General features: G+C 47.2%; 1 protein-coding gene across 4 annotated transcripts in view; it reads left to right on the top strand.

Annotated features, from left to right (window-relative positions):
* The first annotated feature begins 2,357 nt into the window (after positions 1-2,357).
* UBR2 (ubiquitin protein ligase E3 component n-recognin 2) overlaps positions 2,358-17,099 on the top strand; it is a 278,406-nt gene continuing 263,664 nt past the window's right edge. For 3 of the 4 annotated variants that reach the window (XM_063918297.1, XM_063918298.1, XM_063918296.1), the window contains exons 1-2: positions 2,358-2,541; positions 15,642-15,901. In XM_063918297.1, the coding sequence (XP_063774367.1) occupies positions 2,461-2,541; positions 15,642-15,901 (341 nt within the window). In that variant the 5' untranslated portion in view covers positions 2,358-2,460. The remainder of the gene's footprint in view (positions 2,542-15,641; positions 15,902-17,099) is intronic. The other variant, XM_063918295.1, reaches the window with a different exon arrangement.

Raw genomic sequence — 17,099 nt, 5'->3', positions numbered from 1 at the left:
TTGAACGCCATATCCTAGCCCGAAAGGGTATTGCCGGTGAAGTCATTCCCACATTGCTTCAGGCTAGGGAAGAAGTAACGGCGAAGCTTTACCACCGTATTTGGAGGAAGTATGTGTCTTGGTGTGAATCCAAGAAGGCTCCTACGGAGGAATTTCAGCTGGGTCGTTTTCTCCATTTTTTGCAAGCAGGTGTGGATGCAGGCCTAAAGTTAGGCTCCATTAAAGAATTGGCCACCTTTCCAGAAGTTCAGACTTTCGTGAAAGGAGTGCTGCACATCCAACCTCCATTTGTGCCTCCAGTGGCACCACGGGACCTTAACGTGGTGTTGCCGTTTCTTATGTCACACTGGTTGGAACCTTTACGAAAGGTTGGGTAAAAATTTCTCACTTGGAAAGTGGTCATGCTATTGGCCTTGGCGTCCGCAAGGAGGGTGTCGGAATTGGCGGCTTCGTCTCACAAGAGCCCCTATTTGATCTTCCATGTGGATAGAGCGGAATTGAGAACTCGGCAACAATTTCTGCCAAAAGTGGTTTCTGCGTTTCACAGGAACCAGCCTTTGTGGCGCCTGGGGCTACTTAAGCCTTGGCTGATTCAAAGACTCTCGATGTAGTCAGAGCTTTGAATATTTATGTCGCCAGAACGGCTCAGATTGGGGAAACAGACGCTCTGTTTATCCTGTATGCTCCCAACAATAGTGTAACCCCTGCTTCTAAGCAGACTGTACACGCTGGATCTGTGATACAATTCGGCATGCTCATTCTACAGTTGGATTGCCGGTACCGAGGTCGGTGAAGGCCTATTCTACCAGGAAGGTGGGCTCTTCTTGGGGCAGGAGTCTCGGCAGTTCAACTTTGCCGAGCAGCTACTTGGTCGGGTTCAAACACTTTTGCTAAGTTCTACGAGTTTGATACCCTGGCTGATGAGGACCTCATGTTTGCTCAATCGGTGCTGCAGAGTCGTCCGCACTCTTCCGCCCGGTCTGGAGCTTTGGTATAAACCCCATGGTCCTTTTGGAGTCCCCAGCATCCTCTAGGACGTATGAGAAAATAGGATTTTAATACCTACTGGTAAATCCTTTTCTCTTAGTCCGTAGAGGATGCTGGGCGCCCGTCCCAGTGCGTACTATATCTGCAGCTCTTGGTTGTCGTTACACTCATGTGGTGTTTCTTTTCAGTCAAGTCTGTTGCTGCTGTTATTCATGCCATGGCATGCGGTATGTGAAAATCCTATTTTTTATACTGGCCTGAGGTAAATTGCTAGCGGTGATCCGGGGTCCTCGACAGGCTGTGTTACTAGTTTAGGGTGTAGGCGCTGGCTCAGGGCACCCCTCACAGCGCCGCACCATGTACCGCTGAGCCCCGGAGCGCAGTTAGTACCCTGTTGCCGCCATCTTCACACCAGCTCCACGCTTGTCAGGGGGCCGGTGACTATCTCGCCACCGACGTCTTCTGGCTCTGTAAGGGGGTTGGCGGCATGCTGCTGGAGTGAGCGATCCCCTGTGGCGGCAATCGATCTGTCCCCTCAGGAGCTCAGTGTCCTGTCAGCGGAGATAGTGGCTCGCACCCCTTAGGGCGGACACTACTCCCCCACCCTTAGTCCCATGAAGCAGGAATGCTGTTGCCAACAGCCTCCTTTTGCCTATACTCTATTCAAAAAAATAAACATAAAGAAACGCCTATGGAGCTCCCCTAGCTGTGATCGGCTCCTCCGGGCACATTTTCTAAACTGAGTCTGGTAGGAGGGGCATAGAGGGAGGAGCCAGCCCACACTCTCAAACTCTTAAAGTGCCAATGGCTCCTGGTGGACCCATCTATACCCCATGGTACTAGTGTGGACCCCAGCATCCTCTAGGACGTAAGAGAAACCAAATTAATTAAACATTTTAATGTATTTAATTAGAAAAAAAGACAAAAGAAAATAATAGTTCGGTATATGATTATGTGATTACACTCTTCTTTGTCTATAAACATCATAGGTGACATCATTTCTGTGCAGATTCAATGCCACCACATGAAAATACATTCAAAAATTGGATACTAAGGACCCCAGCAGGCTGCCAGGGGCACTGCATATGAAACACCTTCCAAAATCGAAACATTTGCTGTTAATTCTTATGTAGCTGTATGTGTGTGTGTGTGTGTGTGTGTGTGTAAAACAGAGCCGTATGGGAAGAGTATGCAGGGAGTCTAGGTCTAATTACCAAGGATCATTGCTGTTGTGGAATTACAATCCCCATCATGCATGCCCTTCTAACCATAAAGTAGGAAGCCATGCTGGGACTTATGGTTCCCGTACAGTGACCTGCTTCTGTGCAGCTGAGTCACTGTGTGTGTTGCTTGCTGCCAGAGCTCCATGGTTACAGACAGCTCTCTCCTCCATCCATGGCTCTCACAGTCACTGCTGCTGTGTCACCGCTGTGACGTGTTTCCGCATCCGGTGCAGTCTCCTGCCTGGCGAAGATGGCGGCCCCGATGCAGGAGTCCGAGGAGCTCGGGACAGAGAGCGAGCTGATGAGCTGCTCAGCCCGGGACGTGGCCTTGGTATGTGCCCGGGGAGGGCAGAGGATGTCCAAGGGTTGATGTCCCGGGGTCTCCCTGTGTGTGGGCGCGGCAGCCAAGGGGGAGCGGAGTGTGTGTCCCAGCTGTGTCCACAGCAGTCCCCTATAGGCTATATCCAATACACATAGTGCTATATACCCTGCCCCAAACACATACACTATATACCCTGCCCCAAACACATACACTATATACCCTGCCCCAAACATATATACTAGATACCTAATACACATAATTATATACTCTGTACACATAATACGATGTACCTTGCCCTAAACATACACACCATATACCCAATACACATAATACTATATACTCTGACCTAAACACAAACACTATATACCCAAAACACATATTATATACCCTGCCCCGAACACATAAACTGTATACCCTGCCCCAAAAACATATACTATTTACCCAGTACATATAATTCTGTATACCCTGGCCTAAGCGCATACACTATATACCCTGCCTTAAACACATGCCAATACACATAATACTATATACCTTGCCCCAAACACATACACTATATATACAATACACATAATACTATATACCTTGCCCCGGCATGGTATCGGGATCCCGGCGATTGGGATGCCTGCAGTCAAAATACCGACAGCTGCATCCAGAAGGTCAGGATCCTGACACCAAAGTGGTAAGGAGACTAGCACTAATCCATAACCCTCCTTACCCGCAGCCAGACCTCTGCCCCCGCCACAGCCTAACCCCACAGCCTAAACCTAACCCTCCCCAGAAGTGCCTAATCTTAAACTCCCTTCCCGCAGCCTTACCCTCCTACTCTGCAGCCTAACCACCCCCTTCCCCGGCTTACCCCTTTGGCGTCCCGGCAAATCCTAGTTCAGGATGTGTATTGGATGGGTGTGTATCGGGATGCTGGCGTTCGGGATGCCGGAGGTCAGCATCCCGACGCCGGAATCCCGTCCGCAGAGTTCCGGCGGGGTGGGGGGGTGGGGGGACGGCGACCTGCGGTCGCCACGGGTCCTATTCACACTCTATGGGTGTCGTGGACACCCACGAGTGAGATTAGTTCCTGCTGGTTGGCATGCCGACCGTCGGGATTGTGAGGGGGGGGGGGGGTGTAGGGGGAGGTAATGTAACCGCCGGTCACATAACTATATCGCATATTGGATATATAGTGTGTGTGCTTGGGGAAAGGGGATTCGATCAATTCCGACACTACTCAGAATGCCAGCTCCAGGATCCCGTCTGGATCCCCTTGCCCCAAACACATACACTATATATCCAATACTGTATACCCTGCCCCAAACACATACACTATATACCCAATAGATGTGTACATCCATGCGTCCGAATGTGCAAGGACTGAGACACATACTGTCAGTAAACACTGATATACCGCTTAGTATGTCTTTAGACACAGTATCAGAACTTGCATCTGCCTTATGGAAGGTGCAGTTTATCTGTCTGAGTATGGCTGCCTTTGTGAGTGGTTCAGCATCTTTGTATGCAACTGTTTTTAGTGACACTCCCGTAAGACGCAACATCTGTTTCACTCTAGCCACCCGCTGTTACCACCTAATCACCGTCCATGAACGCCCCTTATATTTCTCATACCATATGTATACACATTATAGTGATTTTTTAGGGCAGGGTGCTGATCATTTTGAAGGGCACATTTTTGATGTGACCCTTTGCGCACAAAGCATAGCGCATATGTTTATTGTTTTTATCCATATATTTTCCCCTTAATTTATCATTTACTGCACATATAGGAGACCCATGTAACACCCAACATCTGTACTGAGAAAAATACTGTATACAGTATGACCAGTCTTCTTAAAGAACTGCTACAGCATATACATAGTAAGTAGATATAATAAATGTCTCCTCCAGTGCTGAAGTAGTTATAATCATTATGTGTAATAAAACAGAAACGTTAAGCAGAGGGTTAAAATATACAGTATAGGTACAAAATAAAAGTCTGTTCTTCTACTAGGGAGATAGTGTAAGCAGTACATGCTCACTGCTTACCCTGTTCTTTACCTCTTTATTTAGTGCTGTGCTATGCCGGCAGCCACAGCTGTAATGCCACTTATGGGTACACATAAATCAAAACAGATTTAACTAATCTGTATGAATGACCATTATCTGTTTTCCAGTGTTTGGAAGTAAATGATCAATTGTAAATTGCTCCATATATTTCCAGATTTTTGTTCCCACCAGACTGATTGGACAGATTAATCTTTAGGTGTATTTACAGTCCCTCCTCTGACATCATCCATTTCACTTAGGATAGAATTTGTTTCCAATTTTAGAGGTAGGCAAGGAGTAGACGACAACATTGTAACATGCACTCTGACTGTTGCATTCTGTATACAAGGGGAGATTTCTGATCCTGCAGGGTGCACTGAAAAAGGGCAGGGTGCTTTTTCACATTTAAAAAATGGGCAGGGTGCAGCACCCTGCTGAAACAGCCTAGAAGGAACACTAACATTATATCATACCCTGTCCTATACCCAATACACGCACAACTTAATACCCTGCCCTATACCCATAGCATCATTCACATAGCCCAATACACATACTGTACCTTTATACCCTGACCTACCCAATATACAAGGCAAAATACCATGCCCTATAAGCATAGCATTAATATACCCTGGTCTATAGCCAATGCACATAGCATTAACATACCTTGCCCTATATACAGTAAATATAGCATTAAGATATCCTGCCCTATACCCAGTACACACAGCACTAGTCCCAGCCCTATACCCAATAAACATAGCATTGCACCTTATACCTTGCCCTATAACCAGTACAGATAGATTCACACCCTGCCCTGCTCCCAGTGCACATAGCATTATATACCCATTATACATAGCTTTCAGTAACAGCACTGCCCTCTCCTCCTCTCATATGCAAATGATTGGGGGGTGCTTTCTGTCCACTGCAATACTGCCGTCACCTGCTATTGCTGTGCCCATACTAATACAGGCTGCTGAACAGTGGTTACCTATGTAAATGCAGCCAGTGGGCTCACACCTTTAGCGCCATGAATAGTTATTCTTAATCTGAGACTTTATACCAGTTCCTTTTGGACAGAAGTTATAATCTAGTGTGCCTGGTGCACTGTGAGTGACTGTATGTGGCTACGATGCCAATCCCGACATTCAGGAAAATGTATAAATTGTTACTTGTGGAGGAGCGTCTTAATGCTAGGTGAATGAGGGTACAGCTGTACTCATTGCCCATATTATTAGGTACACCTGCTCATTAATACAAATATCTGATCAGCCATCATGTGGCAGTAGCTCAGTGCATCAAACCATGCAGGAATGGTTAATCGGTTCCGTTGTTCAGACCACACCTTAGAATGGGGGAGAAATGTAAAAATTCAGCATTTCCCAATTCCACTCTCCAGGGACTTCTGTTCTTTTCTCTGACGTCCTAGTGGATGCTGGGAACTCCGTAAGGACCATGGGGAATAGACGGGCTCAGCAGGAGACTGGGCACTCTAAAGAAAAGATTAGGTACTATCTGGTGTGCACTGGCTCCTCCCTCTATGCCCCTCCTCCAGACCTCAGTTAGAATCTGTGCCCGGCCAGAGCTGGGTGCTCCTAGTGGGCTCTCCTGAGCTTACTAGTAAAGAAAGTATTTTTTAGGTTTTTTATTTTCAGTGAGCTTCTGCTGGCAACAGACTCACTGCTACGTGGGACTAAGGGGAGAGAAGCAAACCTACCTGCTTGCAGCTAGCTTGTGCTTCTTAGGCTACTGGACAACATTAGCTCCAGAGGGTTCGAACACAGGCATCTGTCCTCGATCGTCCGTTCCCGGAGCCGCGCCGCCGTCTCCCTCGCAGAGCCAGAAGAACAGAAGCTTGAAGACGACGAAATCGGCGGCAGAAGACTCCTGTCTTCATTTAAGGTAGCGCACAGCACCGCAGCTGTGCGCCATTGCTCCCAGCACACTTACACACTCCGGTCACTGTAGGGTGCAGGGCGCTGGGGGGGGGGGGTGCCCTGGGCAGCAATTGAAGTACCTTTTGGCAATAAAAATACATATATACAGTCTGGCACTGTATATATGTAAAAACCCCCGCCATTTTTTTACACAGAAAGCGGGACAGAAGCCCGCCACTGAGGGGGCGGGGCCTTCTTCCTCAGCACACCAGCGCCATTTTTTCTTCACAGCTCCGCTGGAAGCAGCTCCCCAGGCTCTCCCCTGCAGTATCCAGGTACAAGACGGGTAAAAAAGAGAGGGGGGGCACATAAATTTAGGCGCAAATAAAACATATAAGGCAGCTATTGGGTAATCACTTATTATAAGTGACAATCCCTGTGGTATATAGCGCTGTGGTGTGTGCTGGCATACTCTCTCTCTGTCTCCCCAAAGGACTTTGTGGGGTCCTGTCCTCAGTCTGAGCATTCCCTGTGTGTGTGTGCGGTGTGTCGGTACGGCTGTATCGACATGTTTGATGAGGAGGGTTACGTGGAGGCGAAGCAAGGGCAGATAAGTGTGGTGTTGCCCCCGTCGGGGCCGACACCTGATTGGATGGATATGTGGAAGGTCTTAAACGACAATGTAAGCTCCTTACATAAAAGGTTTGATGACGCTGCAGCCGTGGGACAGCCGGGGTTTCAGCCCGCGCCTGCCCAGGCGACTCAGAAACCGGCAGGGGCTCATAAACGCCCTCTATCTCAGATGGTTGACACAGATGTCGACACGGAGTCCGACTCCAGTGTCGACGATGATGAGGCACATTTACAGTCTAAAATGACCAAGGCCATCCGATACATGATTATTGCAATGAAAGATGTATTACACATTTCTGAGATTAACCCTGTTAATACCAAGAGGGTTTATATGTTTGGGGAGAAAAAGCAGCCAGTGACTTTTCCCCCATCTGATGAATTAAATGAATTATGTGAAGAAGCGTGGAGTTCCCCATATAAGAAACTAGTGATTTCTAAGAGGTTACTGATGGCGTACCCTTTCCCGCCAACGGACAGGTTACGTTGGGAAACATCCCCTAGGGTGGACAAGGCGCTGACACGCTTATCTAAAAAGGTGGCCCTGCCATCTCAGGATACGGCCACCCTAAAGGAGCCTGCGGATAGAAAGCAGGAAGCTATCCTGAAGTCAGTGTATACACACTCTGGTACTCTGCTGAGACTGCTATTGCTTCAGCCTGGATGTGTAGTGCTGTAGCAGCATGGACAGATACTCTGTCGGACGACATAGATTCCCTCGACAGGGATACTGTTTTGCTAACCCTGGGCCATATTAAAGACGTCGTCTTATATATGCGGGATGCTCAGAGGGACATTTGCCTGCTGGGCTCTAGAATTAATGCTATGTCCATTTCTGCCAGGAAGGTCTTATGGACTCGGCAATGGACAGGAGATGCTGATTCTAAAAAACACATGGAGGTTTTGCCTTATAAGGGTGAGGAATTGTTTGGGGACGGTCTATCGGACCTCGTATCCACAGCGACAGCTGGAAAGTCGACTTTCTTGCCTCAGGTTTCCTCACAGCCTAAGAAAGCACCGTATTATCAAATGCAGTCCTTTCGTTCTCAGAAAGGCAAGAGGGTCAGGGGCGCATCCTTTCTTGCCAGAGGCAGGGGTAGAGGTAAGAAGCTGCACCATGCAGCCAGTTCCCAGGAACAAAAGTCCTCCCCTGCTTCCACTAAGTCCACCGCATGACGTTGGGGCTCCACAGGCGGAGCCAGGTGCGGTGGGGGCGCGTCTCCGAAACTTCAGCAACCAGTGGGTTCGCTCACAGGTGGATCTCTGGGCTGTACAAATTGTATCTCAGGGATACAAGCTGGAATTCGAAGCGACTCCCCCCCCGCCGTTACCTCAAATCAGCCTTGCCAGCTTCCCCCATGGAAAGGGAGGTAGTACTGGCGGCAATTCACAAGCTGTACCTCCAGCAAGTGATTATCAGGGTCCCCCTCCTTCAACAGGGAAGGGGTTACTATTCCACAATGTTTGTGGTACCGAAACCGGACGGTTCGGTGAGACCCATTCTGAATTTATAATCCTTGAACACTTATATAAAGAAATTCAAGTTCAAAATGGAATCGCTCAGAGCGGTTATTGCAAGCCTGGAAGAGGGGCATTTTATGGTGTCGCTGGACATCAAGGATGCTTACTTGCATGTCCCCATTTACCCACCTCAGGTTTGTGGTACAGGACTGTCATTACCAGTTCCAGACGTTGCCGTTTGGCCTGTCCACGGCACCGAGGATATTTACCAAGGTAATGGCCGAAATGATGATACTCCTTCGGAAGAAGGGAGTTATAATTATCCCGTACTTGGACGATCTCCTCATAAAGGCGAGGTCCAGGGAGCAGTTGTTGATCAGCGTTGCACTCTCTCAGGAAGTGTTGCAACAGCACGGCTGGATTCTGAATGTTCCAAAGTCGCAGCTGATTCCTACGACGCGTCTGCTTTTCCTGGGCATGATTCTGGACACAGAACAGAAGAAGGTGTTTCTCCCGGTGGAGAAGGCCCAGGAATTAGCATCTTTGGTCAGGGACCTCCTGAAACCAAAACAGGTATCGGTGCATCACTGCACGCGAGTCCTGGGAAAGATGGTGGCTTCATATGAAGCCATTCCCTTCGGCAGGTTCCATGCAAGGATCTTTCAGTGGGATCTGTTGGACAAGTGGTCCGGATCGCATCTTCAGATGCATCGGCTGATCACCCTGTCCCCAAGGGCCAGGGTGTCTCTTCTGTGGTGGCTGCAGAGTGCTCACCTTCTCGAGGGCCGCAGGTTCGGCATACAGGACTGGGTCCTGGTGACCACGGATGCAAGCCTCCGAGGATGGGGGGCAGTCACTCAGGGAAGAAACTTCCAAGGGCTGTGGTCAAGTCTGGAGACTTCTCTACACATAAATATACTGGAACTAAGGGCCATTTACAACGCCCTGAGTCAAGCAGAGCCCCTGCTTCGAAACCGGCCAGTGCTGATTCAGTCAGACAACATCACGGCGGTCACTCATGTAAACCGCCAGGGCAGCACAAGAAGCAGGATGGCAATGGCGGAAGCCACAAAGATTCTTCGATGGGCGGAGAATCGCGTGCAAGCACTGTCAGCAGTGTTCATTCCGGGAGTGGACAACTGGGAAGCAGACTTCCTCAGCAGACACTACCTCCACCCGGGAGAGTGGGGACTTCATCAAGAAGTCTTCACACAGATTGCAAAGCGATGGGAACTGCCACACGTGGACATGATGGCGTCCCGCCTCAACAAAAAGCTAAAAAGATATTGCGCCAGGTCAAGGGACCCTCAGGCGATAGCTGTGGACGCCCTAGTGACACCGTGGGTGTACCAGTCGGTATATGTGTTTCCTCCTCTTCCTCTCATACCCAAGGTACTGAGAATAGTAAGAAAGAGAGGAATAAGAACAATACTCATTGTTCCGGATTGGCCAAGAAGGACTTGGTACCCGGAACTGCAAGAAATGCGCACAGAGGACCCATGGCCTCTGCCTCTCAGACAGGACCTGCTGCAACAAGGGCCCTGTCTGTTCCAAGACTTACCGCGGCTGCGTTTGACGGCATGGCGGTTGAACGCCGGATCCTAGCGGAAAAAGGCATTCCGGATGAAGTTATTCCTACGCTGATAAAGGCTAGGAAAGATGTGACAGCAAAGCATTATCACCGTATATGGCGAAAATATGTTGCTTGGTGTGAGGCCAGGAAGGCCCCTACAGAGGAATTCCAGCTGGGTCGTTTCCTGCACTTCCTACAGTCAGGGGTGACTATGGGCCTAAAATTGGGGTCCATAAAGGTCCAGATTTCGGCCCTATTCATTTTCTTTCAAAAAGAACTGGCTTCGCTGCCTGAGGTTCAGACGTTTGTTAAGGGAGTGCTGCATATTCAGCCCCCTTTTGTGCTACCAGTGGCACCCTGGGATCTTAACGTTGTGTTGAATTTCCTGAAATCCCACTGGTTTGAGCCACTTAAGACCGTGGAACTAAAGTATCTCACGTGGAAAGTGGTCATGCTGTTGGCCTTAGCATCGGCTAGGCGTGTGTCGGAATTGGCGGCTTTGTCATGTAAAAGCCCATATCTGATCTTCCATATGGACAGGGCAGAATTGAGGACTCGTCCCCAATTTCTCCCAAAGGTGGTATCATCGTTTCATTTGAACCAACCTATTGTGGTACCTGCGGCTACTCGGGACTTGGAGGACTCCAAGTTGCTGGACGTAGTCAGGGCTTTGAAAATATATGTTTCCAGAACGGCTGGAGTCAGGAAGACTGACTCGCTGTTTATCCTGCATGCACCCAACAAGCTGGGTGCTCCTGCTTCAAAGCAAACTATTGCTCGCTGGATCTGTAGCACGATTCAGCTGGCTCATTCTGCGGCTGGATTGCCGCATCCAAAATCAGTAAAAGCCCATTCCACAAGGAAGGTGGGCTCTTCTTGGGCGGCTGCCCGAGGGGTCTCGGCTTTACAGCTTTGCCGAGCGGCTACTTGGTCGGGTTCAAACACCTTTGCAAAGTTCTACAAGTTTGATACCCTGGCTGAGGAGGACCTTGTGTTTGCTCATTCGGTGCTGCGGAGTCATCCGCACTCTCCCGCCCGTTTGGGAGCTTTGGTATAATCCCCATGGTCCTTACGGAGTTCCCAGCATCCACTAGGACGTCAGAGAAAATAAGAATTTACTCACCGGTAATTCTATTTCTCGTAGTCCGTAGTGGATGCTGGGCGCCCGTCCCAAGTGCGGACTTTCTGCAATACGTGTGTATAGTTATTGCTTAAATAAGGGTTATTGTTCTGAGCCATCCGTTGAGTGAGGCTCAGTTGTTGTTCATACTGTTAACTGGGTAAGGTTATCACAAGTTGTACGGTGTGATTGGTGTGGCTGGTATGAGTCTTACCCTGGATTCCAAAAATCCTTTCCTTGTAATGTCAGCTATTCCGGGCACAGTTTCCCTAACTGAGGTCTGGAGGAGGGGCATAGAGGGAGGATCCAGTGCACACCAGATAGTACCTAATCTTTTCTTTAGAGTGCCCAGTCTCCTGCGGAGCCCGTCTATTCCCCATGGTCCTTACGGAGTTCCCAGCATCCACTACGGACTACGAGAAATAGAATTACCGGTGAGTAAATTCTTATTTTTCTTCATATCTCCACCACCTGTGGCTCTTTTAAAATGCGTCAGCCAGTAATGTATGCACGTGTGCACCAACTAAGAGATTGGGAAAACATGCAATTATTGTTCCTGCTAGACTGTTTCATTGGGGTGCCATGGGGAAGGGGGGGGGGGGGTTGCAGCTGCTGCTTAACACTCGCTGCCAGGTGAGTAGAGCTTGGTCTCTAGAATGATGCAGTGGATGTGTCATGAAACCACGTCCCTCCCTTAGTGTCCACACACTCGTTTTCGTGCAGGAGTGCCTTCTTTCACCTTCAGCGCCCTGCTCTGTGTTCACCCTAAAGTAAACAACATGCGCTGTTAGAAGTCCCTGAGGACTGGAGTTGAGCAACACTGGTTTAAGTGACTTTGGGCCTGATTCAGCAGTAGACTGATTTGTTATGTCGCGCACAAGCGGTTTTGCAAATCCGTCCACTGAAAATGCATGTCAGGCTCCTCCTTCCTACACTTCTGATCCCAGGGCTACGACCGAGACCGTCCTCGCCCTGCGCCCCGAACACTGTTAATCAGGCAGAGACAGAATGGGGACTGCATGAGATCATTTGGGACCCGTTCTGCACATGCGCAGAACGGGGCCTGCGCAGATAATCGAGAATCTGCGTGGGCTGCTGAATTAGTCCCTTTGTCAAATTAATGTATATGCCAGATGGGGGTTTTCCCGATATTCTGGCATATTGGGGGTAATTCAGATCTGATGAAGCAGCAAATTTTTAAGCTAATGGGCAAAACCATGTGCACTACAGGGGGGCAGATATAACATGCAGAGAGAGTTAGATTTGGGTGGTTTATATTGTTTCTGTGCAGGGTAAATACTGGCTGCTTTATTTTTACACTAGTTGTATCGCGTTGCGACTTAAGATGCATTTTCTGCAAAGCAAGACAACTGGCTGTAGCGGAGTATCACGGGACCTGTCAGCTCACTCCCTTTAGGCATCTCCCACTGCGTCGCACATGTATGACGACACACCTGTACGTCCAGCCTCATGTCACAAAGCATAGTGTTCATGCTAGGCTGTTTTAGCCGTGCCGTATTTGTAAAGGGCAAAATGCGCCCTGCCCCTTTAGCGGCGTCCTATTACAACAGTCTGCCGTGCTGCCGCCACGTGAATAGATTCCATCTATTCACATTAAAGAGATCGCTTGGGGGAGGCCCAGAACCTTCATAGATGCTGGGCATGCCTCCATCAGTGATGTTGAGGAGATCGGAACCCCCCCCCCCCCATAGTCATGCCAGCGAGGCTGTGCCCCCTTTTCGAATACGAGTGTGTTACCAGCCCCGCACCTATGCGCCATGCCTGCCCTCAATTCTAGGAGGAACAAAAAAAGCACATGTCATTTAAATCTGATTCCAGTGAGTTCAGTAGCCTCCATAGTCACCAGATCTCAATCCAGTAGATCACCTGGCGTAACAAAAGATCCCTGAGGACCGGAATTGGGAAACACTGATTTAAGTGACTTTGGGGTCATTCCGAGTTGATTGCTAGCTGCTTTCGTTTGCTGCGCAGCGATCAGGCAAAAAAATCGGCACTTCTGCACATGCGGCGCAATGCGCATGCGTGTCGTACTATTACAACGAACGATGTAGTTTTACACAGGGTCTAGCAAAGCTTTTCAGTCTCACTGCTGGCCGCAGAGTGATTGACAAGAAGAGGGCGTTTCTGGGTGTCAACTGACCGTTTTCAGGGAGTGTTCGGAAAAACGCAGGCATGGCTGGCCGAACGCAGGGCGTGTTCGGTACGTCAAAACAGGAACTGAATGGTCTGAAGCTACTCTGAAACTGCACAAAATTATTTTGTAGCCGCCCTGCGATCCTTTCATTCGCATTTCTGCTAAGCTAAAATACACTCCCAGTGGGAGGCGGCATAGCGTTTGCACGGCTGCTAAAAACTGCTAGCGAGCGATCAACTCGGAATGACCCCCTTTATCCATCAAAATAATGTTGATGCCAGAAAGCACAGAGTACATTAATGTGCAGTCGACAAACCTGCAGTAACTGCACTATGCTTGTTTTCTACGTCACTTTACGAAGAAAACGACATGTAAAAAAACTCATGTCGAGCTTTTGACCTGTAGACCTAGTACATGTTGACCTAGTGACCCTGTCGGCCTAATGCATGTCGACCTAAGTTGTGTCGACCCAACGACCCATACCCCTTCTGTGATGGTAAATGAGTTTGTCAGATTATGTACACATGATTATGTAATGATGTACTTTCCTCATATAACTGAGAACAGTACTGCACTGGGTTTTCTGAGGATGGGGCATGCCTTAGTTATTATTAGAAGGTAGCTTTAGTTTCAGAAGACCTTACTTAAACTGCTTGGAGATTTGGAGTGCAGTGGATAACCTCTTCTAAATATGGCATGGAAACATCAAATAGCTTATTTTTAAAACCATGTACGTTTCTTTTTTACATGTAAAGCAATGTTTACTTTATTACATTATTACTTTGTAGATATAATTCCTTTTACACTGTGGTTCAATCACGCCAAATAGCCCTTATCTTTGCACCAGGTCTTGGGTGATTCAGCCGTCTTCCTTGCTGAAAATTCACATAAATGAAACAACTGGAAGCATCAAACCACCTGTCCTAGCTTTCACTGATCAATTGGATGTGCAACATACAGTATGTACATCTGTATACGACTGAGGGGGTAATTCAGTGTTGATCGCAGCAGCAAATTTGTTAGCAGTTGGGCAAAACCATGTACACTGCAGGGGGGGGGGCAGATATAACATTTGCAGAGAGAGTTAGATTTGGGTGGGTTATTTTGTTTCTGTCTGTGCAGGGTAAATACTGGCTGCATTATTTTGACACTGAAATTTAGATTTCAGATTGAACACATCCCACCCAAATCTAACTCTCTCTGCGCATATTATATCTGCCCCCCCCTGCAGCGCACATGATTTTTCCCAACCGATAACAAATTTGTAGTGTGAGTAGCCTTGGGCCTACTTCAGATCTGATCACACCAGCAAATTTTTTAGTTGAGCTTAATTTGTGACTTTGTTGTGTAAATGCAATAGGGTGCGAGAATACCCATATTTTTAAAGCGCCAGCCGTTTGCAATGCAAAACCAGATTGGTATATTTTATTAAGAATACATAGAAAACTACTTAAGTGTATTAAGTATGCTAGCATTTGTAGGAATGTAGAATTTGTTAGCGATAAGTATATTGGTGTCAGTTACATTTGTATCTTTGTTACTTCATCGTGCAGCAGTATATAAACAGCCAGCTGCAGGTTTCCCACTAAAGCCGGTGGGATATATACAAACTGCTCCTTGTAAATTCATTACACAACATTATCTTATTATTAGTGTTCCCTGTACAGCACAGTGCACTAATTATCATTGGAACTTGCTACTTATATTCTCTGTCCCACCCAAAGGTTCAATTTATGTCAGCAAATAACCTGTCAGATTCAAAGTGGAAATCTCACAAATACATGACGAACGTACAAACTCCACACCAATACAGGGCTAGATGGAATTGAACCCATGACATCGGTGCTGTGAGACAGCAATGCTAAACACTATTCATTGTTTCTATATACAGTATTCCAAATGAACACGTGTTGCTTTTCAGACGAGCATAAATCAGAATTTAGAAGCCGATGGTGAAACTGTTATAGGGTCATAGAACTCAACAGTAATAGGCGCTAACCTGTTAGGACCATTGGATACCAACTGTTAGATTTTGCCCAACCTTGCCTTAAAAAGCAAACGGTGCTTTCTTAAAGAATTGTTGCATTATAAACCTGTGGGCTTTGATATTGCTCCAGTTATTCATCACTAGCAATACATGTTACATTGCACATACTTTTACTACTTATTTCCTGGTTTATCGTTTGCATCACACTGCTTTGTGCATTTTGTATACGTGTATATGTTCTTTGTGTTTATTGCATCTTCTTTCTCTGTCAAAAGAAATGGCTCCAAGCAACCGATCTTCCCAAAGAAGTCTACCAATACCTTGCTCATTATGTCCCCAAAATATACTGCCGAAAAGCTGACCCGGTTACGGATCATGAAGAAATGTTGGCGCAGCATGCACTACTGGGACCTTTGGAGTGGTATCTGTGTGGAGAGGACTCGGCCATGGGCTTTCAGAAGCTGGAGCAAGCAAACAAACCGTCTCAGCTGTGTGGGCGAGTGTTCAAAGTGGGGGAACCGACTTATTCCTGCAGGTGAGCTGCTGTGTTGGTCTTGCATCCACATTAACTCTAATGAATATAAATGAAGCGCTGTATGAATCAGAATTAATTAAAAAAGAAATAACATTTATTACATACAATACACCTTATAACATACAATCAATTATATACCACACGGCCGGTGATTAAAAAATATTCAAATCACATTTAGTTTACATCAGCCACTCCAGAGTTAAGTATTGGGTGCAGAATGCAGGATAAAGCACGTTAGTCTCAGTCATTCCAGCAAGCCAGAGATAGACAGATTTTATGTGCACAGATGCAGAGGTGTTATAAGCATGCTTTTATATCCATTCAATTTCCCTTGTAATAGCTTAATCACAGCTGTTTATGTGACTCCAATCCAATCCAATATACTTAACAGTCCTGCGTGGCCACGCTTATCCCTTTATACACAGCTCCGTGTGTCTTCAGACCAGAATGCTCCTGTATCAGCTAGGTGACGTCTCGCCATTCATGGGTCACACTCCTGGCCTCATGTTGTGGGTGTTTGCAGGGGGTCCTTCCACATCAAATCAACACAGCCATTTTCATGACCATCACCGATTTCAATGAAATTTGCTGTGCTCGTTAGGTCTGACGAGAAACTAATTTACACCAAATTTCAACATCATAGGTTGGATATTTTTGGAGGTGGAGCCATTTAAAAATGACCAAAATATGCAGTTTTACTGCCGCTGGGGTCTTTTCGTTTGCCTGTAACTTGAGTTCTAATTAAGACAGAGAGATGAAATTAGTGTAATTTTGAAGCTTATGGCTAGATCTTTTCACTTAAATTTTAATTTAGTAAGGTAGTACTAAAAAAAGTTTAATAACCTTTGACCATGAACTTTGACCTCAATTTTTTAAAATAGGGAATTTTTTTTTAATGAGTTCTCCCATATTTCATTTAAACATGTACCAAATTTCTGCTCCCAAAACCCGGTAAGGTCCCCAAACTTTTGGAGTTCTACAGGCCGATCTCTCTCATCCCTACCGATGCTAAGATCCTGGCGAAAATTCTTGCGGATCGGCTCAACTTAGTTGTTGAATCTATAATACATCCGGATCAATCTGGCTTCATGCCCGGGAAATCCACGTACATTAACTTGCGCAGGCTGTACACTATTTTGCAGGCTCCTCATGACTTCCCCTCGGACGCGGTTGTGGTCTCATTGGATGCGGCCAAGGC

This window comes from Pseudophryne corroboree, chromosome 4 (genome assembly GCF_028390025.1).
Source record: "Pseudophryne corroboree isolate aPseCor3 chromosome 4, aPseCor3.hap2, whole genome shotgun sequence".
Taxonomy (NCBI): Eukaryota; Metazoa; Chordata; class Amphibia; order Anura; family Myobatrachidae; genus Pseudophryne; species Pseudophryne corroboree.
The sequence above is the reverse complement of the archived record's forward strand: the minus strand, read 5'-3'. Positions and strand labels throughout refer to the sequence as shown.